This window comes from Populus euphratica, unplaced genomic scaffold (assembly GCF_000495115.2).
Source record: "Populus euphratica unplaced genomic scaffold, PopEup_1.0 scaffold2077.1, whole genome shotgun sequence".
In the NCBI taxonomy this organism is placed as follows: Eukaryota; Viridiplantae; Streptophyta; class Magnoliopsida; order Malpighiales; family Salicaceae; genus Populus; species Populus euphratica.
The window spans coordinates 2,825-19,612 of NW_011501915.1; the positions used below are offsets into that span (position 1 = coordinate 2,825).

The 16,788-nt window shown below is 33.1% G+C and overlaps 2 protein-coding genes across 6 annotated transcripts in view; one reads left to right on the forward strand and one right to left on the reverse strand.

The window, feature by feature from the left end:
* Nucleotides 1–4,388: 4,388 nt before the first annotated feature.
* Nucleotides 4,389–10,084, reverse strand: LOC105118609 (UPF0586 protein C9orf41 homolog). 3 transcript variants are annotated; one of them, XM_011016582.1, is made up of 19 exons: nucleotides 10,005–10,083; nucleotides 9,674–9,966; nucleotides 9,524–9,596; nucleotides 8,905–8,948; nucleotides 8,706–8,748; nucleotides 8,334–8,534; nucleotides 8,101–8,217; nucleotides 7,850–7,921; nucleotides 6,900–6,944; nucleotides 6,725–6,804; nucleotides 6,526–6,590; nucleotides 6,375–6,441; nucleotides 6,137–6,250; nucleotides 5,951–6,024; nucleotides 5,620–5,717; nucleotides 5,478–5,537; nucleotides 5,302–5,370; nucleotides 5,136–5,189; nucleotides 4,389–4,772 (listed from the first exon to the last, which is right to left on the reverse strand). In XM_011016582.1, the coding sequence occupies exons 2-19, from the start codon at nucleotides 9,781–9,783 to the stop codon at nucleotides 4,704–4,706; spliced, it is 1,455 nt and encodes a 484-aa protein (XP_011014884.1). In that variant the 5' UTR covers nucleotides 9,784–9,966; nucleotides 10,005–10,083; the 3' UTR covers nucleotides 4,389–4,703. The 3 variants fall into 3 exon arrangements, with proteins under 3 accessions (XP_011014884.1, XP_011014883.1, XP_011014885.1); XM_011016581.1 differs by having other exon boundaries at nucleotides 8,095–8,217; XM_011016583.1 differs by lacking the exons at nucleotides 8,706–8,748; nucleotides 8,905–8,948 and having other exon boundaries at nucleotides 8,095–8,217; nucleotides 10,005–10,084.
* A 524-nt stretch (nucleotides 10,085–10,608) lies between these two features.
* Nucleotides 10,609–16,788, forward strand: part of LOC105118610 (7-deoxyloganetin glucosyltransferase-like) — a 15,565-nt gene continuing 9,385 nt past the window's right edge. Inside the window, exons 1-2 of one of the 3 annotated variants that reach the window (XM_011016587.1) lie at nucleotides 10,609–11,301; nucleotides 11,533–12,135. In XM_011016587.1, coding sequence (XP_011014889.1) covers nucleotides 10,782–11,301; nucleotides 11,533–12,135 — 1,123 coding nt within the window. In that variant the 5' untranslated portion in view covers nucleotides 10,609–10,781. Of the gene's footprint in view, nucleotides 11,302–11,532; nucleotides 12,136–15,704; nucleotides 16,343–16,788 lie in introns of those variants that run through there. The other 2 variants (XM_011016584.1, XM_011016586.1) reach the window with 2 other exon arrangements.

A 16,788-nucleotide genomic window follows, 5' to 3' on the forward strand; every position in this document is an offset into this window, starting at 1 on the left:
TTTTATAATTTTTTTTATATAATTTTATCTTTCAATATTGGGTTTGTTGGAGGTTGAAATTTGTTATTTTTTTCTCTTTTCTTTTTATGGTGTTATTTTTATTTCAAGTGTTCGGTTATGAGTTTGACGTGTTAGCCCAAGTTAGTTCAAGTCATTTTTTTTTTCAATTTATCTACTATTGTTCCTTGTTTTTTAATCATATTACTAAATTAACTAAGTTTATTAAATCTAATAAAATTAATAATTTGATTTTTTGATTTTTTGATTTTTTGATTTTTTAAAAATGATCATCTTTTTTAAAAAAAATTAGAAAAAAAGTTGACTCTGGATCCACGACTTATTACGGGACACCAATCTAGTTGCTAACAATATGTGAAGGAAAGATGAAGAAAGAAGGTTACTCTCCATGCCTTTTTGGAGTCTCCCTCTTGAATGATAGATATGAAATATTGGTTTTGTTGACCTGAAATAATAACGTAAATGTTAATGATCTAACCATCAACAATCCCTTCTCTCTAACTAGCTAGCTACCTTCACCATGTTCAATCTCAATGAGACTTTTCCTATCATTTATAGCTAGCAATGCTTGGTTTTCTATTTTCAAATCCTGGATCTTCCTTGACTTTGTTTATTTTTAATTAACATCATTTTCTGCTAAGTCATTGTATTATTACTTTAGTGATCATTATCACTAATTACAACACCATGTTAGGATTGAATGCGTCCACACTCTGCCCCATGTTATATGCTCCATTAATCAAGGTTTAAATGACAATAGGCTTAAGGAGTTTTTCCATACTAAGCATCTTTATATTGAACCTTTAAATATAGGTTATAATGCTCTTATCTTCTCGTTATTATAGTAAAGACCTCTGTTATGTTTTTTTTATTTGGAATGTTTGTGCTGAAATGAGAGATGATTTTGAAGTTGAGATCATGAAAATAGAGAATAAAGTTAAGATATAAATTGTGTTTCCATGCTTGAGCAAATTTATGGAGTGTTGTTAAAAGAGCTTTGCACATAACATCATTGTCTTATATGACAAGCTTTATGATGCTTTTCATATTTTTTATATGCTCTTGAGGGTCTGTGAGTTATTTTTAGTTGTTTAGGCTAGCATATATAAAGACATAATTTTTAAAGAGTCAAGTGTGCAATATTTTATGACAAAATAGGGATTAATAGGGGTTGTATTCTTGCTTGCAAACTCATGGATTCATAGATTTTATATCATTTAGAACATCTCATATGAGAACAATACGTATAGCTTCTTCTAAAAAGAAAAGTGCGAGCATTACTCGCTTATATGCATTCTACTCGTCTCTTTAGGGAATTGAGGTTGTCATTGCACACTTAGTGGTGTTTGTTGTTATGCGAAATAAAAAGTGCAAAGATATAGTTGCACCACCACAACAACATCATTGAACACTTGCATCTAATCAAAGAGTTGTTAGAGATCTAAGTGAGATGGAATCCCCATGGTATGGACATCAATTACTCTCCTTTATTCTAGATTTTTGTCAATCATGGACAATATTTTTTATTAAGAGTGAAAGAAAATGAAGTAGCTTTTTTATTTTATTTCTCACAAATGACGCCACTAATGTATAAAGAAATCAGTTTCCTCAACTAGTGAACCAAAAAAATGAGTGGTTCTTGTAAAACTGATCCTTTGTTTGGGATGTAGGACACTCTGAAACTTAGATTAATACTTATATATGTAGACAAAATAACAAGGTGAAAATATATGGAAAGCGTAAGAAAGCATATATAAGCATTGTAGGATTGTGGACTTGGTATGCTAGAAAATATTATCTCCTTTTTGGTCCAGGAAGGTGCAAAAAAACTTGTATTTTTTATTTCAAAAAAGAGGAAATCTTGTCATTAGCTAACTAATATGGATTATCAATTGGTTTGATGATGTGTCATGAATTTTATGTTTCTTCCAGGACTAAAGGAGGAGATGATATGTTATGTTTGTGTGATGAAGTATATATATCTTCATTAGTGTTCATATGGGTTGGTAGGTATAATAGAAATACAAGTATTGATGATAGAAAATGGTGTTTCTCCTATAAAAAGTTATATGAGGGAGACAAAAAAAATTGTATTACAAATTAAAATTGTCAATTCAATTAAAAATAAATATGAGAAAAAAACACAAAAAAAATATGAAGAGAGAGAAATATATACTAGTTACTGGACCAAACTTGAGTGATGAAGCATGGTCACCTAGACTTAGAAAGCAACTAGTTGGTCTTGTAATCTAAATTTGGTGAAATCAGTCGATCTCTTTAAATGCGAGAGCCCAGGCTTTTTAGGCCAAGACCTAATTACCTCATATATGTGTGTGTATGTTGTTTTTTAGGAAATAAAGTTGAATCAAAAGTTATAATCTTGGTCATTTTATACATCTCTTTATTAAATTTAATCCTCTTACATCTTTTTATAAATATTATTGTAAAGCTATTCATAAAGCTTAGTTGAGCTATATCCATAATGGATTGATTTGAACCACATGCATCAATATCTATCTATAAGTGAAAATTGAGAGAGGAGGGTATGACTTGAATTAGGCTTGTAAGGTTGAACTAGGACTATGGAATAAGAGATTGGATCCACTAAATAGGAGATTGAGCTAGTACTGTGTCATAGAGTGCACTTGTTCTTATGGGGTTCTTGTGGGATTCATGTGGTATCTAAGTTTAATTTGTTATGTTTTTGAATCATTTTAATATATTAATCTCAGAAATAATTTTTTAAATTAATAATAAAATATTATTTTAATATATTTATAAATAAAAAATATTTTATACTCTAATTATAACCACAATTCTAAACCGCCAGAATCAGAATGGGTTATATTCCCAGCGCTCAAGTGAAGAGTAGGTGTCAAGCACAGGGCACCAGGTGCTCGAGATCAGGTCTGGATCTTAGTTCAAGCACTTGAGGTGCTTGTCGTGGTGAGATCGCATGTGCCTTAAGGTTGACGAAGGACCAAGATGTTGGGCTAATGTGAATATTAAAGATTGCTCGAGAGTCGGATCATGGTCAAGATAGGTGCGTCAAAAGATTGGACCAATAGTTTTTAAGACAACAAAACACCCTCTTTTATGCTTGAATGAAAAATATTTTAAAAAGCAATTATAATCACATTTCTAATCACATTTCTAAGTGATTTTTAATACATGAATCAAATGGTATATCCATGTCATTACATATAATACAAATGATATATAACTATATGATTGTCATATATACACAAATCTAAGCGTGCACGGGGTTGTATATTTGCAGGACAGGCTATAGATAGAATTTAATGCATGTATCTAGTGCAGATTATTACCTTTAACATCTGAAAAAAAAAAAAAAAACCCTTCATTTCTTTATGGACCTGAACACTCTCATAGAGGTGGGTTTATATATATATTAATTTTATTTTATAATATTTGTTTGATTTTAAATTTATTTTTATAAATTGTGAGGTGATTGAAACCGATTATATTTTTGTGATGTGCTATTTCTCAATTTGAGGATTATAAAAGACTAAATAAAATAAAAAGAACAGCTAATAAATCGATTGTTGTATTTGTAGTTAAAGAAAACATTCAATACTTGATAAAAACATATTTGGGAACGTGAATTGCATGACAGGTATACTTACGTTGCCAAACACTATCTAAATCTCTGTCTTAACTCGAGACACGTTGCAAATTATTATTTATTTTATTAAATGTTTTGCATTATGGACCGATAATTATTGACTAAAGCAGTCTATGATTGCCCTTTTTTATTATGGACCGATAATTATTATTATTTTTTTATTAATATGGATATCCGGGCTAACTTGTATGCACCACAACTAATCTTATGGATCCTGAAGTTAATGACCATATAAGTCTCGAGTGACCGATAATTACTGACTAAAGCAGTCTATGATTGCCCTTTTTGATTTGGGTTTGCATGATGCAAATTATACAACCCCAGGTACTTTTCAATTCAAAAGAAAAGAGGAAGTTGGCCCATTAATCAGGGCTTTAGTTGTTGAATATCCATTTATTGCTTGACAGATCGCGAAGAAAAAACGAGAACCATCGATGTTGAAACTGCTGTCGACAACACTCGATTCGTTGCCTATAGATCGAGTGTTTCAATGTTTTTAAAGGAACTGCTTTTGGTCTATTCCAGATACTTGACCAGTCCCATGTTCCCAACAGTACATTGGATTTTATAGTTGTAAACTTTGTAAATCTATGATTCTGTGATCAAGCAGAAAAATGATAATTAATCTCTTATTAAACACCGTCCCAGAATTTGAGATTACGAACCAGGAAAAACCTGGCACCAAAAAGAAAAAGGAAAGTGTTTCTATCTGTCACAATTTGACACATCGCTCAAATTAATCTTGAACCTTGTATGTTATTTTCAAGAAGTTGGTTCCAATTTACTGGATTCTGTATGCAGCTTTTACATGAAGGAACAATGGAGCATACTAAACGCTAGTTCAACATATTAGATTTTGGATTTGATTTCTAATAATTACAAGTTTACATCCTTTCAAATCACTAGACTTACATGATCGACAAGGTATATGCAAACTAGTCCAAATACTCAATACTAATAAAAAAAAATGACAATATAGCAGACCACATAATACAAAGGCAGGTAATCATCATGCAAAATGCTTCTCCACTGCTGCTTATCATGTTGAATGCTTTTCCGCCGCCGCTGATTTCTTTCTCATTGTCCAGAATGCAGCAAAGTATCGGTTCTGCAAAAAAATCAAAGTCAAATATGTTTGCAAATGCCACGCCAGTATCAGCTGTAGGTAAACTCTGTAACTACAAAAGTTAGATCTGATTAGCAAAAGGGAATTTGGTGGCCTTCATTGGCCTAAAAGAAAGAGAATGGATCTAGCATGCTGGGGACTCATGACATAGGTAAGCACATTTGGTGAGCGAGTTTGTTAAGCCACAACAGAAGCTTCTTAGTCCTTATATCACTTCTATAAATACTGCACAGATGATATTTTGAGGAGGAGAGGCACCGTCCCCCATCCCCACTTTTTAAATTTATAAAGCAGGCAGAGAAAACATTTAAAAGAGAATTTCCAACATGGGTCTGAGAAGCTTACTTGCATCATTGATCGAGGATTTGTAGTGTAGGTTGTCTCAATTGTCTTTTCTTTCTGCAGCCCATAAATAGAACAGTATATTTTAAATTACTGGGAGATGCAGTCAGCAAAGAAAAGCATTCGGTCATGCAAGATAACCAAAAATATACGGAGTTGAGATTATTACCTCAACTTCAAACCCATAATGAAACGCAACACACTTTACATCTTCCAAGCTCAGTTCAATGGACATCTCCTAAAGGAAAAGGGGTTTATGCATTAGAAAGAAACCAGCATCAAAACAGCACCATATATATGTGTGTGTGTGTGTGTGTATGAACATTGTGGAAAAATGAAGCTTACATCTTCTTGTCCATACATGTCTGCAAAATGATACAGGAGTGGTCCCAGATTTATCCAAACCTGTCATCACCTAAGTGAGCTAATTCCATGGTGAAAAATAACAGAAAATGTACAGTGTTTCAAACAGCTTCAAGGAACTCACCCCCCCATCTTTCAAAATCCTTGATATGATTTCAATGTATTCAACAATATTGTGTGCCGTGTCAATAAAAAAACAAGTTACAACTGCATCCCAAACTCCTGCATATCATACAAATACTCTCCATAAGAATAACCTTCAAAGCAAGTACATTGCAAGAATAATTTGTGCCTATGATACCATGTCTAGTTTTCTGCAAATTAAAGCACTATTACATAAATAAAAGTTTCATTAGCAAGGAATAAAATTAATCAAAATATCTGCCCATTTCAGTGGCCAAAGTTCCAGCAATTATTTGTACCATGAACAATTAAAAGGAATTAAATTCTCCTACCTACTTGACTTGGATCACTATAGACTTCAACAAAGTCACCACCACACATGGAGAATCCTTCAGTAATCCCTGCACTGCTTGTTATAAAAGTCAATATGGATTTAAAATGACAAGCAGATAGTTATTGTAAAAAATTTTATGCAAAGTTTTTGAAGGTGAAAAAAATACTAGGTGCCGCATGAATACCTTGCTGGATGAATATCTGGAAATGAAACAGGACGGAGTTGGTCACTGTCTGAAAGTGAATTGCAATTGCTATGGATCCAAGGATATATAGTCCATTCCCCTGCATTCTGGGTCCTAATACAATCAAACTACCCATTACTAAAGAAAGGGAGAGAGTGATATTCATTCATTCAAAGATTAATTACTGCCAAGAGCATATATACAGTAAGATTAGCAAGAAATTATTAGAAGTCCTTACTGATTAAGAATAAAACTTGAGCATATCATCATGTAGTATGAAAATTCATTTCCCTGGCTCACGAAACCTGCATTATCATATGATAAGTGTTGGGCTCCATGTAAAGTTGCCAAAATAGAATTTGTAATAACTTCACATCTTTAATACATACCCAAACATGAAATCTCCAAGGCCAGACGCCCAAGACCAGCACCAGGAACTAAACATGTCGGGGGACTGTGCAATGAATTTATGGTTATATAGTAAATAAAACATTATTCCATGACAGATTATACATCATTCTGCATATCACAATCACTAAGCACAAAATTGCATTCCTAAAATGGTAAACACGTAAGGAAATTATGTACCTTTTGTTGCAAAGACTAGGGAATAAAGAATTGAGCTCTTCAAGAATAGGCTTGTAGCACTGATCACGTTCTTTCTGTCCCTGCATCAGTGTAGGAACAGTGGGAACACATAAACCTTGGCCTCGGAAATCACCGATGATGAGTTAGAAACAGGAAAGCAATGACGCATCATTACCTCTGCTGCCCAGTCTCTTACTATGTTTCTTATTACACAACGGACCTATGAAAATGGAAAAACAATGGCAGCATTAGTAAGCACACATTCCACAAAGAACAATTGTATCCATTGTTGTCAAAGGCGAAAAGTGTTAAAAGACACCAAGCCTGTAAAATGCCTGAAGCACTAGGCACTCCTAAATGAACAAAGGTATATATATATATATATATATCTTCTCAATTAAGATTAGATAATTAGAAAATCAAAAGAAAATATAAAATGCCATAAAACAGTCATATAAAGTTATATTTTTCACCCTTAAAACAAAATAGATAATTTATTGTAAGTAGCCGAATAGATTAAAAAGGAAAATTAAATATCAGTTAAAAAAATGGACAAATAGGAAAAAACAGAAATCAATTAAAAAAATAAAAATCCAACAGAAAACGAAGAAATTCAAGCAGGCACTAGCCTTAACGCCTTGCACCCACTCACAAGGTGCTCGCCTAGGTGGCACTTCATTGAAATCCAATGCCCAAGGCTAATAAAGGCGCAGGGGCCTCGCCTCTCCTCGCTTGGAGTGCCTAGGTAAGCGCCTCGGCACCTCTTGACAACACTGATTGTATCTTGTGTGTGTGAGATCCCTTTTTTTTTTCCTTCATTTTTCCCATACATCATATGCTAATTCATGACCAATTCAGCAGTGTTTTTTCTCATCATCATTAATGACAGATCCATCTTAATTATCCAAAACAATAATTTCAAAGTTGAATTATTCTGACCCAAATTTGAAGATTCATCAAACCAATATAAGGCAAAAAAGAATGACTTTCATCAGCCATGTCAATTACATGTGACCTAATTAAAATAACTTAAAATTAAGATATAAAAAAATCATTGTTTATTCACATATTTTACCATATAATAAGGTAGCAAAGCTTGCTTATGCGCCAAGATAACCAATATACCTTATCAACATCAACCAGGGGAACATGCAACTGAAATGATGGATCCAACCAATCACGAGGTGATGACGGGACCTGAATGTACATTGTTATATGCAAGAAAGTAAGTTTCACTATACATAGAATAAGAAGAAAATGATGGCTTGAATAGAAATTCATTCAAAAAATTCATTGCAAATCTAGCAAAAAACAAAGACTAATTATAAACAAACAAGGAACCTTGAGATAAAATTCAGCAAACTAAATACCATCACATTTCCATTGGAATCAGAAACATGATTCCCACAACATTCAGCTGCCATTTTGTTATTTTCCTCGCCTGCCAGACAGCTCCCAGCATCAGACCCATGACAACCTTCAATTTGCATTTCCTGTTGTTATCTACAGAAGTCAAACTTCTAAATGAAATGACATAGAAGTGGAAGAAAAAACATTTGCAGTTTAGACAGTCACTATACAAAACATCACATGGCCATTTTGCAGAGACCTCAATGGCAGTCAAACCCTCTGCTAGTTTGCTCATCACATTGCTTGGTTCTCCACAGCAAGCTTCATCAAGTTTGGAACAACTTCCCCTAGCTGTGGTAGACTCATGAGAGCAAACATTCCCATCATTTGGAGGCCGTTCAAAGTGCAATTCCCCACAGTCATCAATGTCCTGGCTCATATCCAGGGGTGGCTCAAATGCCTGAAAAGTGATTGCTAATCATAATAAAAATAATATACCTTATTTGTTTTCCATAGAAATCACATAATATTATAGAATTAAAACATCAAACAAAAGGAGATGTGAAAATAAAGATGTATAGTAGAGCATCAAAAGAGAAAATCAATAAACAGAACATAGAGCTCATCTGACCTGAAGCATACTAAATATGAAATACGAATTTATAGAAATACACCTGCAGAATAAAAAGCAGATTGTTCACAAACTCCAACATTACACTAACTTGATATTTCTTTTCCATACTCAAGGCAATTGCTTTCCAAGAGTCTGCTCATGTGTCTGTGTGAACTTGTGAAACCTAAACCAAGCAATAGCACTCTCGGGGAATTACCTTCTTAGTCTTTGAAACTTCAAAGGGTAGTGTGATAGCAAACCCTGTAAAATATATTTAAGAAAAACAGATATATCCCATGTTATCCAGAATCCATTATCATCAAAACAACTTCATAAATTTTTCCTTGTAACAGACCAAAAATAAAAACTTTCTGGCGTATATTCGAACGTATATAATTCATAAATTTTTCCTTGTAACAGAGCCAAAAATAAAAACTTTCTGGCGTATATTCAAGCCGTAAATATTAGATATTGCAAATAAAATTCAAATTCCTAAATTCCAGTTTAGTCACAGTAAAACAAAAAATTAACATGCAATTTAATATCTATATTCACAATTCCGAAATTACTTTAAGAATATTGCAGTCACAATGCTGCTGGTTTCAGTGACTTCAAGTCAATGCACCTGGTGGGGTAGTTAGTGACTTGACTTTAATTCCATTAAAATGAATAATCAGTGACAAAATTAAGTAAGCAGTACAGCAAATTCATTTTTTCTAAATCCCATTTCCCTTTAATTCCTAATTCAGTAGCTTCCTATTTCATTTCCCATAACTTTACTCAATCTTTCAAGATTTCAAGAAAACAGTTAAAGAAAAAAAACCCCAAGAACCCACTTTGTGAGAAGGAGGAAGCTTCCTAAACGATCTTTCGTATCTTTTCACATCCTCTTCAGCTGCCTCTGGATAACTACACACAAAAGATCCAATCAAAACAAAAAAGAAAGAAAGAAAGGAAATTGAGAGCGAAAGAGGCAATAAAATTACTTAAGGTAGGCACTGATTATGCGCCGTAGAGATTTTATTTCAAGGGATTCTTCAAGTTTTCTTTGACGAAGTCGTTCTTCGTCTTCTTCTTGTTCTTGACGAGGCTTCATTTTTCTTTCTCGGTATTGTGTCTTCGAAAATGGAAGCGGGGTAGTTTCGTGTGGCGAAAGAGCTAGGTGAGAGACCTTTGTTGATGCTGTAACGATAGGATTCGTGATTTATTTCCTGGGCTTTAAGGTTTGGGCTTATGATGAACATATATCACAGATTATATCTAGGGCTTCAATATTTACCTGATTGGGTTAGATGAAGCTCATCATTCAATATTTACCTGATTGGATTAGATGAAGCTCATCATAATTTTCCTTAGAAACGATGCTTTGGATAGAAAAATTATTTTTGTTAAAAAGAAATAGAAATACATGAACAAGAAAAGGGCAGTTTTGATTAATATATATATTTTTTCTCCTGAATTAAAATAATTTAAAGTTTTTTTTCTCCTGAATTAAAATAATTTAAAGTTTTTTAAAATATTTATTTTAATTGCTTTTAGTTTTTATTGAAAAATAATGCAACTAATAAAGAAGACATGTTTTTATTGGGGAAAAAAGAAAGCATGAATATTGCTGAAGAAAAACACATTTTCTACTCGAGAATTTAATTAAATCGCTGTCTTTTTCTATACATATATTTTAATTACCACAAAACTAAATAAAAATAAATTTAAAAAAGGTCTCATGACAACACAGTTATACTGACCAGCAACGTTGTATAAACATAGGGTGATAAATTAACTCTAATTGTAGATGCCCTAAGGTTCAGAATAGGGTTTGATTACATTAATGTCACAATAAAAACCCCACGTTGATTCCTGAGGAAAAAACACAACGCTGCTGAACGTGGCCAAGATTAGAAGTTCTCTAGATAAAGAGATGGAGGCAGGGCTGTGTGGTTCTAAGTTAGATTCCCTTTCCCACTCAAACAAAAAAAATTGCAGCAGAAATTTTAGCATTCCTCTATACAAATACCAGAACCTCTTCTGTGCACACAAGGGAGCAAACAGAGAGAGAAAGGACAAAAAATAAAGGGGGGGGGGGGATTTAGAGAGATGGCCTGCAATATTTCAGCTGATCATAAGCCTCATGCTGTCTGCATTCCCACCCCAGCTCAGAGCCACATAAAGTCAGCGCTTAAACTAGCAAAACTATTACATGACAAAGGTTTTCACATTACCTTTGTCAATACAGAATTCAATCACAGACGTTTACTTAAATCTAGAGGTCCTGATTCCATGAAAGGTTTGCCCGACTTTCGGTTTGAATCCATTCCGGATGGCCTCCCTCCTTCGGATGACAGTGTCACCCAGAACACGTGTGCAATTTGTGAGGCTTCCAGGAAGAACTTATTGGGTCCATTTAATGACCTGCTTGACAGGCTGAATGACACAGCATCTTCAGATAACCCCCCAGTGACTTGCATCGTCTCTGATGGTTTCATGCCAGTCGCTATTGATGCTGCTGCGATGCACGAAATTCCTATTGCATTGTTCTATACCATCTCTGCTTGCAGCTTCATGGGGACTAAACAATTTCGAGCACTCAAAGAAAAAGGTCTGACACCTCTAGAAGGTATGAACAAGGAAAAAAACGTAATTATAATTTCATTAAGGTTTTTTTGATTATTTCATTAATTCAAAATATTTTCTCCTGTAAGTAAACTGGTGCCCTTAATTATTCATTCTGTTCACTAGGAGTACAAACAAGGAAACAATCTTTTTGTATATATATTTTTTCTCTGTTTCTTCAGCCACTTTTATTCAGTTACTAAAAGCTATATGTACGTTCAATTTTTGTTTGCAGACGAGAGCTTTTTAACAAATGGTTACTTGGACAAAGTAGTAGATTGGCTCCCAGGAATGAGAGATATAAAGTTAAGGGACCTTCCAAGTTTTGTTCGAACAACAGATCCAAATGATTATATGTTTAACTTCTGCGTGGAATGTGCTGAGAGGGCTTCTGAAGGTTCTGCCGTTATTTTCCATACTTTTGATGCATTGGAGCAAGAGGTTCTGAATGACTTTTACTCCATGTTTCCTCACGTCTATGCGATTGGTCCACTTCAATTGCTTCTCAATCAAATGCAAGAAGATGATCTGAATTCTATTGGAAGTAATCTATGGAAAGAAGAAGTTGAATGTCTCCAATGGCTGGATTCCCAGAAACCCAACTCGGTCGTTTATGTTAATTTTGGTAGCGTAGCGGTCGCTACAAAGCAGCAGCTCATTGAATTTGGAATGGGGCTTGTAAAAAGTGGTCACCCATTTTTGTGGATCATAAGACCTGACATGATCGCTGGCGACTGTGCGATATTGCCGCCAGAATTCACTGAAGAAACTAAAGACAGGTGCTTTATTTCAAGCTGGTGTCCGCAAGAGGAAGTCCTCGACCACCCATCAGTTGGAGGTTTTCTAACACATTGTGGATGGAGCTCAGTAATTGAGAGCATTTCTTCTGGCGTCCCTATGCTTTGTTGGCCATCCTTCGGTGATCAGCAAACAAACTGTCGATATACATGCAATGAGTGGGCAATTGGAATGGAGATTGATAGCAATGTGACGAGAGAAAATGTGGAACAACAAGTGAGAGAGATGATGGAAGGAGAAGAAGGTAAGAAAATGAAGAATACAGCCATGGAGTGGAAAAAATTAGCCGAGGAGGCCACTGGGCCCGGTGGTTCATCATCCATGAATTTAGACAGGCTGGGGACGGAAGTGCTTTTGTCATAAAAATAATATGGTCTGTTTATCAGAAAAAAATAATTAAAGCTCAAGACAAATGTATTATTTTCAAGGTCATTATGGTGTTTGCATTGCCAAATAATTTACATATATTTTCTTAGTTTTGGAAAAATTTTTCTTAATTAGATTTGAGGATTTTCTATTTAAATAGTCTTACATACTATTTTAAATTAATTCTATAAATTTTTAAATTTACACAACAATTTTTCTGATTGTAACGTTATTAAATTTTTAATTTATAAAAATAAACCAAGCAGTGCTCCCTCTCGGCAGGAAACACTCCCTCTGTGCATCAGTTTTTTTCCCTTCCGGCTCAAGCCCTCTCTCCTGCGAGTTCTCTCTCCTTTCTCTCTCTGTGCCTCAATTTTCAAAGAGAAAGACAGAAAACGTATGATTATACTCACTCTCTGATTATGTAATTATTTTATGGTTCTTGTTTCTAAACGTTGTCTGCTGTTTGCTTTAGACTCTTCCGCTAAGTTGGGGATGCTGTGACTTTTAAGGGTAGATTCATCGAGTTTATTTTTTGAAATGTATTTTTATTTAAAAATATATTAAAATAATATTTTTTTATTTTAAAAAATTTATATTTAATATCAATGCATCAAAACAATCTAAAAACACTAAAAAATTTAATTTAAAATAAAATAAAAATTTTAATTAAAAAGGGGTTCAATTTCAATACCAAACATCATACTTTTCTAATTGTATTTTTAGCTTTATAGGAGAAAAATGTTTTAAGAATAGGAATAAATAAAACATGTGTCTTTAGATTCCTTTGCATTTGACAAAATTAAAGATCAGACAATGACTCCAATTAAAAGTTCCACATTTTGTGAGTTAATTATAACTCAATCACTAAATGTTATAAGAAAAAAATTAATTATTCCCTGTGATATCGAAAATAAATCAAATAGTCCCTTGACCACCATGTTTAATTTAGTAGTCTTTTATCCTTCAAAACTGATAAATGTGAGGACTAAATGTATGTTGCAAGCCACTTGAATGAATTCATAAAACAAGGTGGTTATTAGCTTTTTATTTCTTTTTCCAGCTTTTATAGTGTATTAAAAGTTTTTATCGTATGATAAAACAGAGCATAAATTACTATAATTTTTTATTTTCTTTATTATATACTCACTTCACTAGGAGGATATATGGTTAAAAAGTTGTGCTTGCTTTTTGTTTAAAACACAAATACAACCTTTTTAGGATAAGAAAAACACAATTCTTATTTATAGGTCCCACAATCTTTTTATGTTTGAAATACAAGAAAAAAAACAAGTAATTGCTGGTTCACGAGCATTATCCATTTTAATTGAATTATTTGCTGAATAATATAATTAGTATGAATAGTATAGCAAGCTCTCTGATCGAATCAGTTTTGGCTGGAATGGGTCTGATTCAAAGCTCAATATGCATTGAACCAAGTCTAATCTAGTAAAATAAAAATAAAATTTATTTTTTATTTTTAATTATGTTTTATTTAAAAAATTAGTATTTAATATTATTTAATTATATTACATAAATTAGATAAAGATCGCTTGATAACGTAACATTTACAAAATTTAATTTTAATTTCAATTTTGTTCCTGATTATATTTTACCTGATGTTGTTATGCGCTTAAAAAAATTAAAAAAATTATAGTCCTTATTGGATGTATTTTATATATGATAGAATTATAGATAATTTAATAAAATAATAAAAAATATTTTATATAAAATATTATTTATTTCATGACGTAATAACAATAGTTAAACTTATAATATTTAAATTAAAAATCATTAATATATATATATTTAAAATTATTTTATAATCTTAATTTCAAAAATATTATTAACTAAACATATTAAACTATTTTTTGTTCAACTTTAATTTCAATCACAGTTTTAACATCAAATTAACCTCAACCAAAATTACTTTTTATAAATTAATTTTTTTATACCACAATTACACTATCAACTACAACACCAAATACACCCTTAAAACACTCTTAAATAGTGGAAGGATATATATATATATATATTGGCCATTCTCTGGTGATCAATGAACAAACTGTGAGTATACACGCACTGAATGGGGAGTTGAAATTGAGACAATGTGGAGAAGCTTGTGATAGAGTTGTTGGAGGGGAGGAGAGGTGAGAAAATGAAGAAAAAAAGTCACAGAATGGAAAAATTGGCAGAGGCGGCCACTGACCCCAGTGGTGAATTGAGACAGGTTAGTGACGGAAGTGCTTTCATCATGAGGAAAAAAAAAAACCGAAAAGAAGTTTCTTTATTAACAGATAATTAAAGCCAAGGCAAATGTGTTGTTTTCAAGGTGAGTGGTGTGGATAAGTTGTTTAATAATATTTCAGATAAGCTTTTCTGATATAAATTATTGCTAAATATTATGGCTGGCTAGCGTTGGCTGTTGAGTCTTTTTCCTGAATGATGCAGTGCTTGCTGTACTAATTTTACAGAAGGACAAGAGAGTCCGCTCAAGGGATTTGTGTCCCATGCTTCTATAAATTACTGTGCTCTGGTTTTTGTTTCTTCTGAAGAATTCTCGATCTGCGGCTTGCTTTTGATCCTTCCGTCAAGTTGACTTCATGCCCTCTTGGGTGTTTTTCTAATCATATTCTAAATTGGGAAGGGGATGGTTTCTCTATTTCCACTGTAAATAAAGAGGTTGGGTGAGAGGAAAGTGAAGGGGGAGGGGAGAGCTTGAAGAGAGTCGTTGTTTTGTATTTGATCTCAAAATCTTAATTGAAGTTCGTTTTTTGATCTATTTAATCTCCCAGAAGCACCACCAGTGTCAGTTGTAATAAATTAAAGAAAAATAAGAACAAAATAAAACTTGAGGGGTATTTATCGTTAAAGATGTTTTTTCAATATAAAATTATTTTTTAAAATTTAGTAAGTTTCTTTTCTAAAATATAAATTACAAAAATAATTATATCAAAATAAAAAAAATAAAAATACTAGCATGCTTTGTATACACAATAAAATAAATATTAAAAATAAATTATTGTTGAAAATGAAATATTCAAAAAGTATACACGTGCAGGGAATAACTAGATATTTTTTGCTTGTTTGGCTTAATCTTACTCATGTAAAAAAATTATTATTTTTTTATTGGTTATTATTTAATGTTGAAGTTTAATACTATATAAAAATCTTATTTTTCTAATGTAGAATAGAAAAATTAACATAAATTAATTTTTTTTTAAATAATCTTTATTATTTACAACATTTTCTTCTTTAATTCCACTCCCTTCAACAGTGTGATCCTAAGTTGATAAGCCTATACAAAGACCAGAATCTCTACTGCGAAGACAACAGAGCAAACAAACACACAGAGATTAGAGAGATGGCTTCTAATATTTTAGTTGACAAGCCTCATGCAGTTTGCATTCCCCACCCAGCTCAGAGCCACATAAACTCAATGCTTAAACTAGCGAAACTACTACATCAGAAAGGTTTTCACATAACCTTTGTCAATACAGAGTTTAACCACAAACGTTTACTTCAATCTAGAGGTCCTGATTCCCTGACTGGTTTGCCCGATTTTCGGTTTGAATCCATTCCGGATGGCTTCCCTCCTCCGGATGAGAATGCCACACACGATATCTATGCAATTTGTGAGGCTTCCAGGAAAAACTTATTGGGTCCATTTAATGACCTGCTTGACAAGCTGAATGACACAGCATCTTCTGATGTCCCCCCAGTGACTTATATCGTCTCTGATGGTGCCATGCCAGTCGCGATCGATGCTGCTGCGATGCACGAAATTCCTATTGCATTGTTCTATACTATCTCTGCTTGCAGCTTCATGGGGACTAAACAATTTCGAGCACTCAAAGAGAAAGGCCTGACACCACTAGAAGGTATGAACAAGGAAAAAAACGTATTTATAATTTCATTAAGGTTTTTTAATTAGTTCATTAATTCAAAATATATTCCCCTGTAAGTAAACTGGTGCCCTTAATTATTCATTCTGTTCACTAGGAGTACAAACAAGGAAACCTTCTTTTTGTATATATATTTTTTCTCTGTTTCTTCAGCCACTTTTATTCAGTTACTAGAAGCTATATGTACGTTCAATTTTTGTTTGCAGACGAGAGCTTTTTAACAAATGGTTACTTGGACAAAGTAGTAGATTGGCTCCCAGGAATGAGAGATATAAAGTTAAGGGACCTTCCAAGTTTTGTTCGAACAACAGATCCAAATGATTATATGTTCAACTTCTGCGTGGAATGTGCTGAGAGGGCTTCTGAAGGTTCTGCCGTTATTTTCCTTACTTTTGATGCATTGGAGCAAGAGGTTCTGAATG

Bases quoted from the DNA above. Each gene is read 5' to 3' on its own strand.
- LOC105118609 (XM_011016581.1), bottom strand. From the start codon at position 9,783: ATGAAGCCTCGTCAAGAACAAGAAGAAGACGAAGAACGACTTCGTCAA. The intron at 5,538-5,619 runs GTGAGTTCCTTG...AGGTGATGACAG, and splicing joins GGATTTTGAAAGATGGGGGG to GTTTGGATAAATCTGGGACC. The intron at 5,190-5,301 runs GTAATAATCTCA...TATGGGCTGCAG, and splicing joins ATTATGGGTTTGAAGTTGAG to AAAGAAAAGACAATTGAGAC.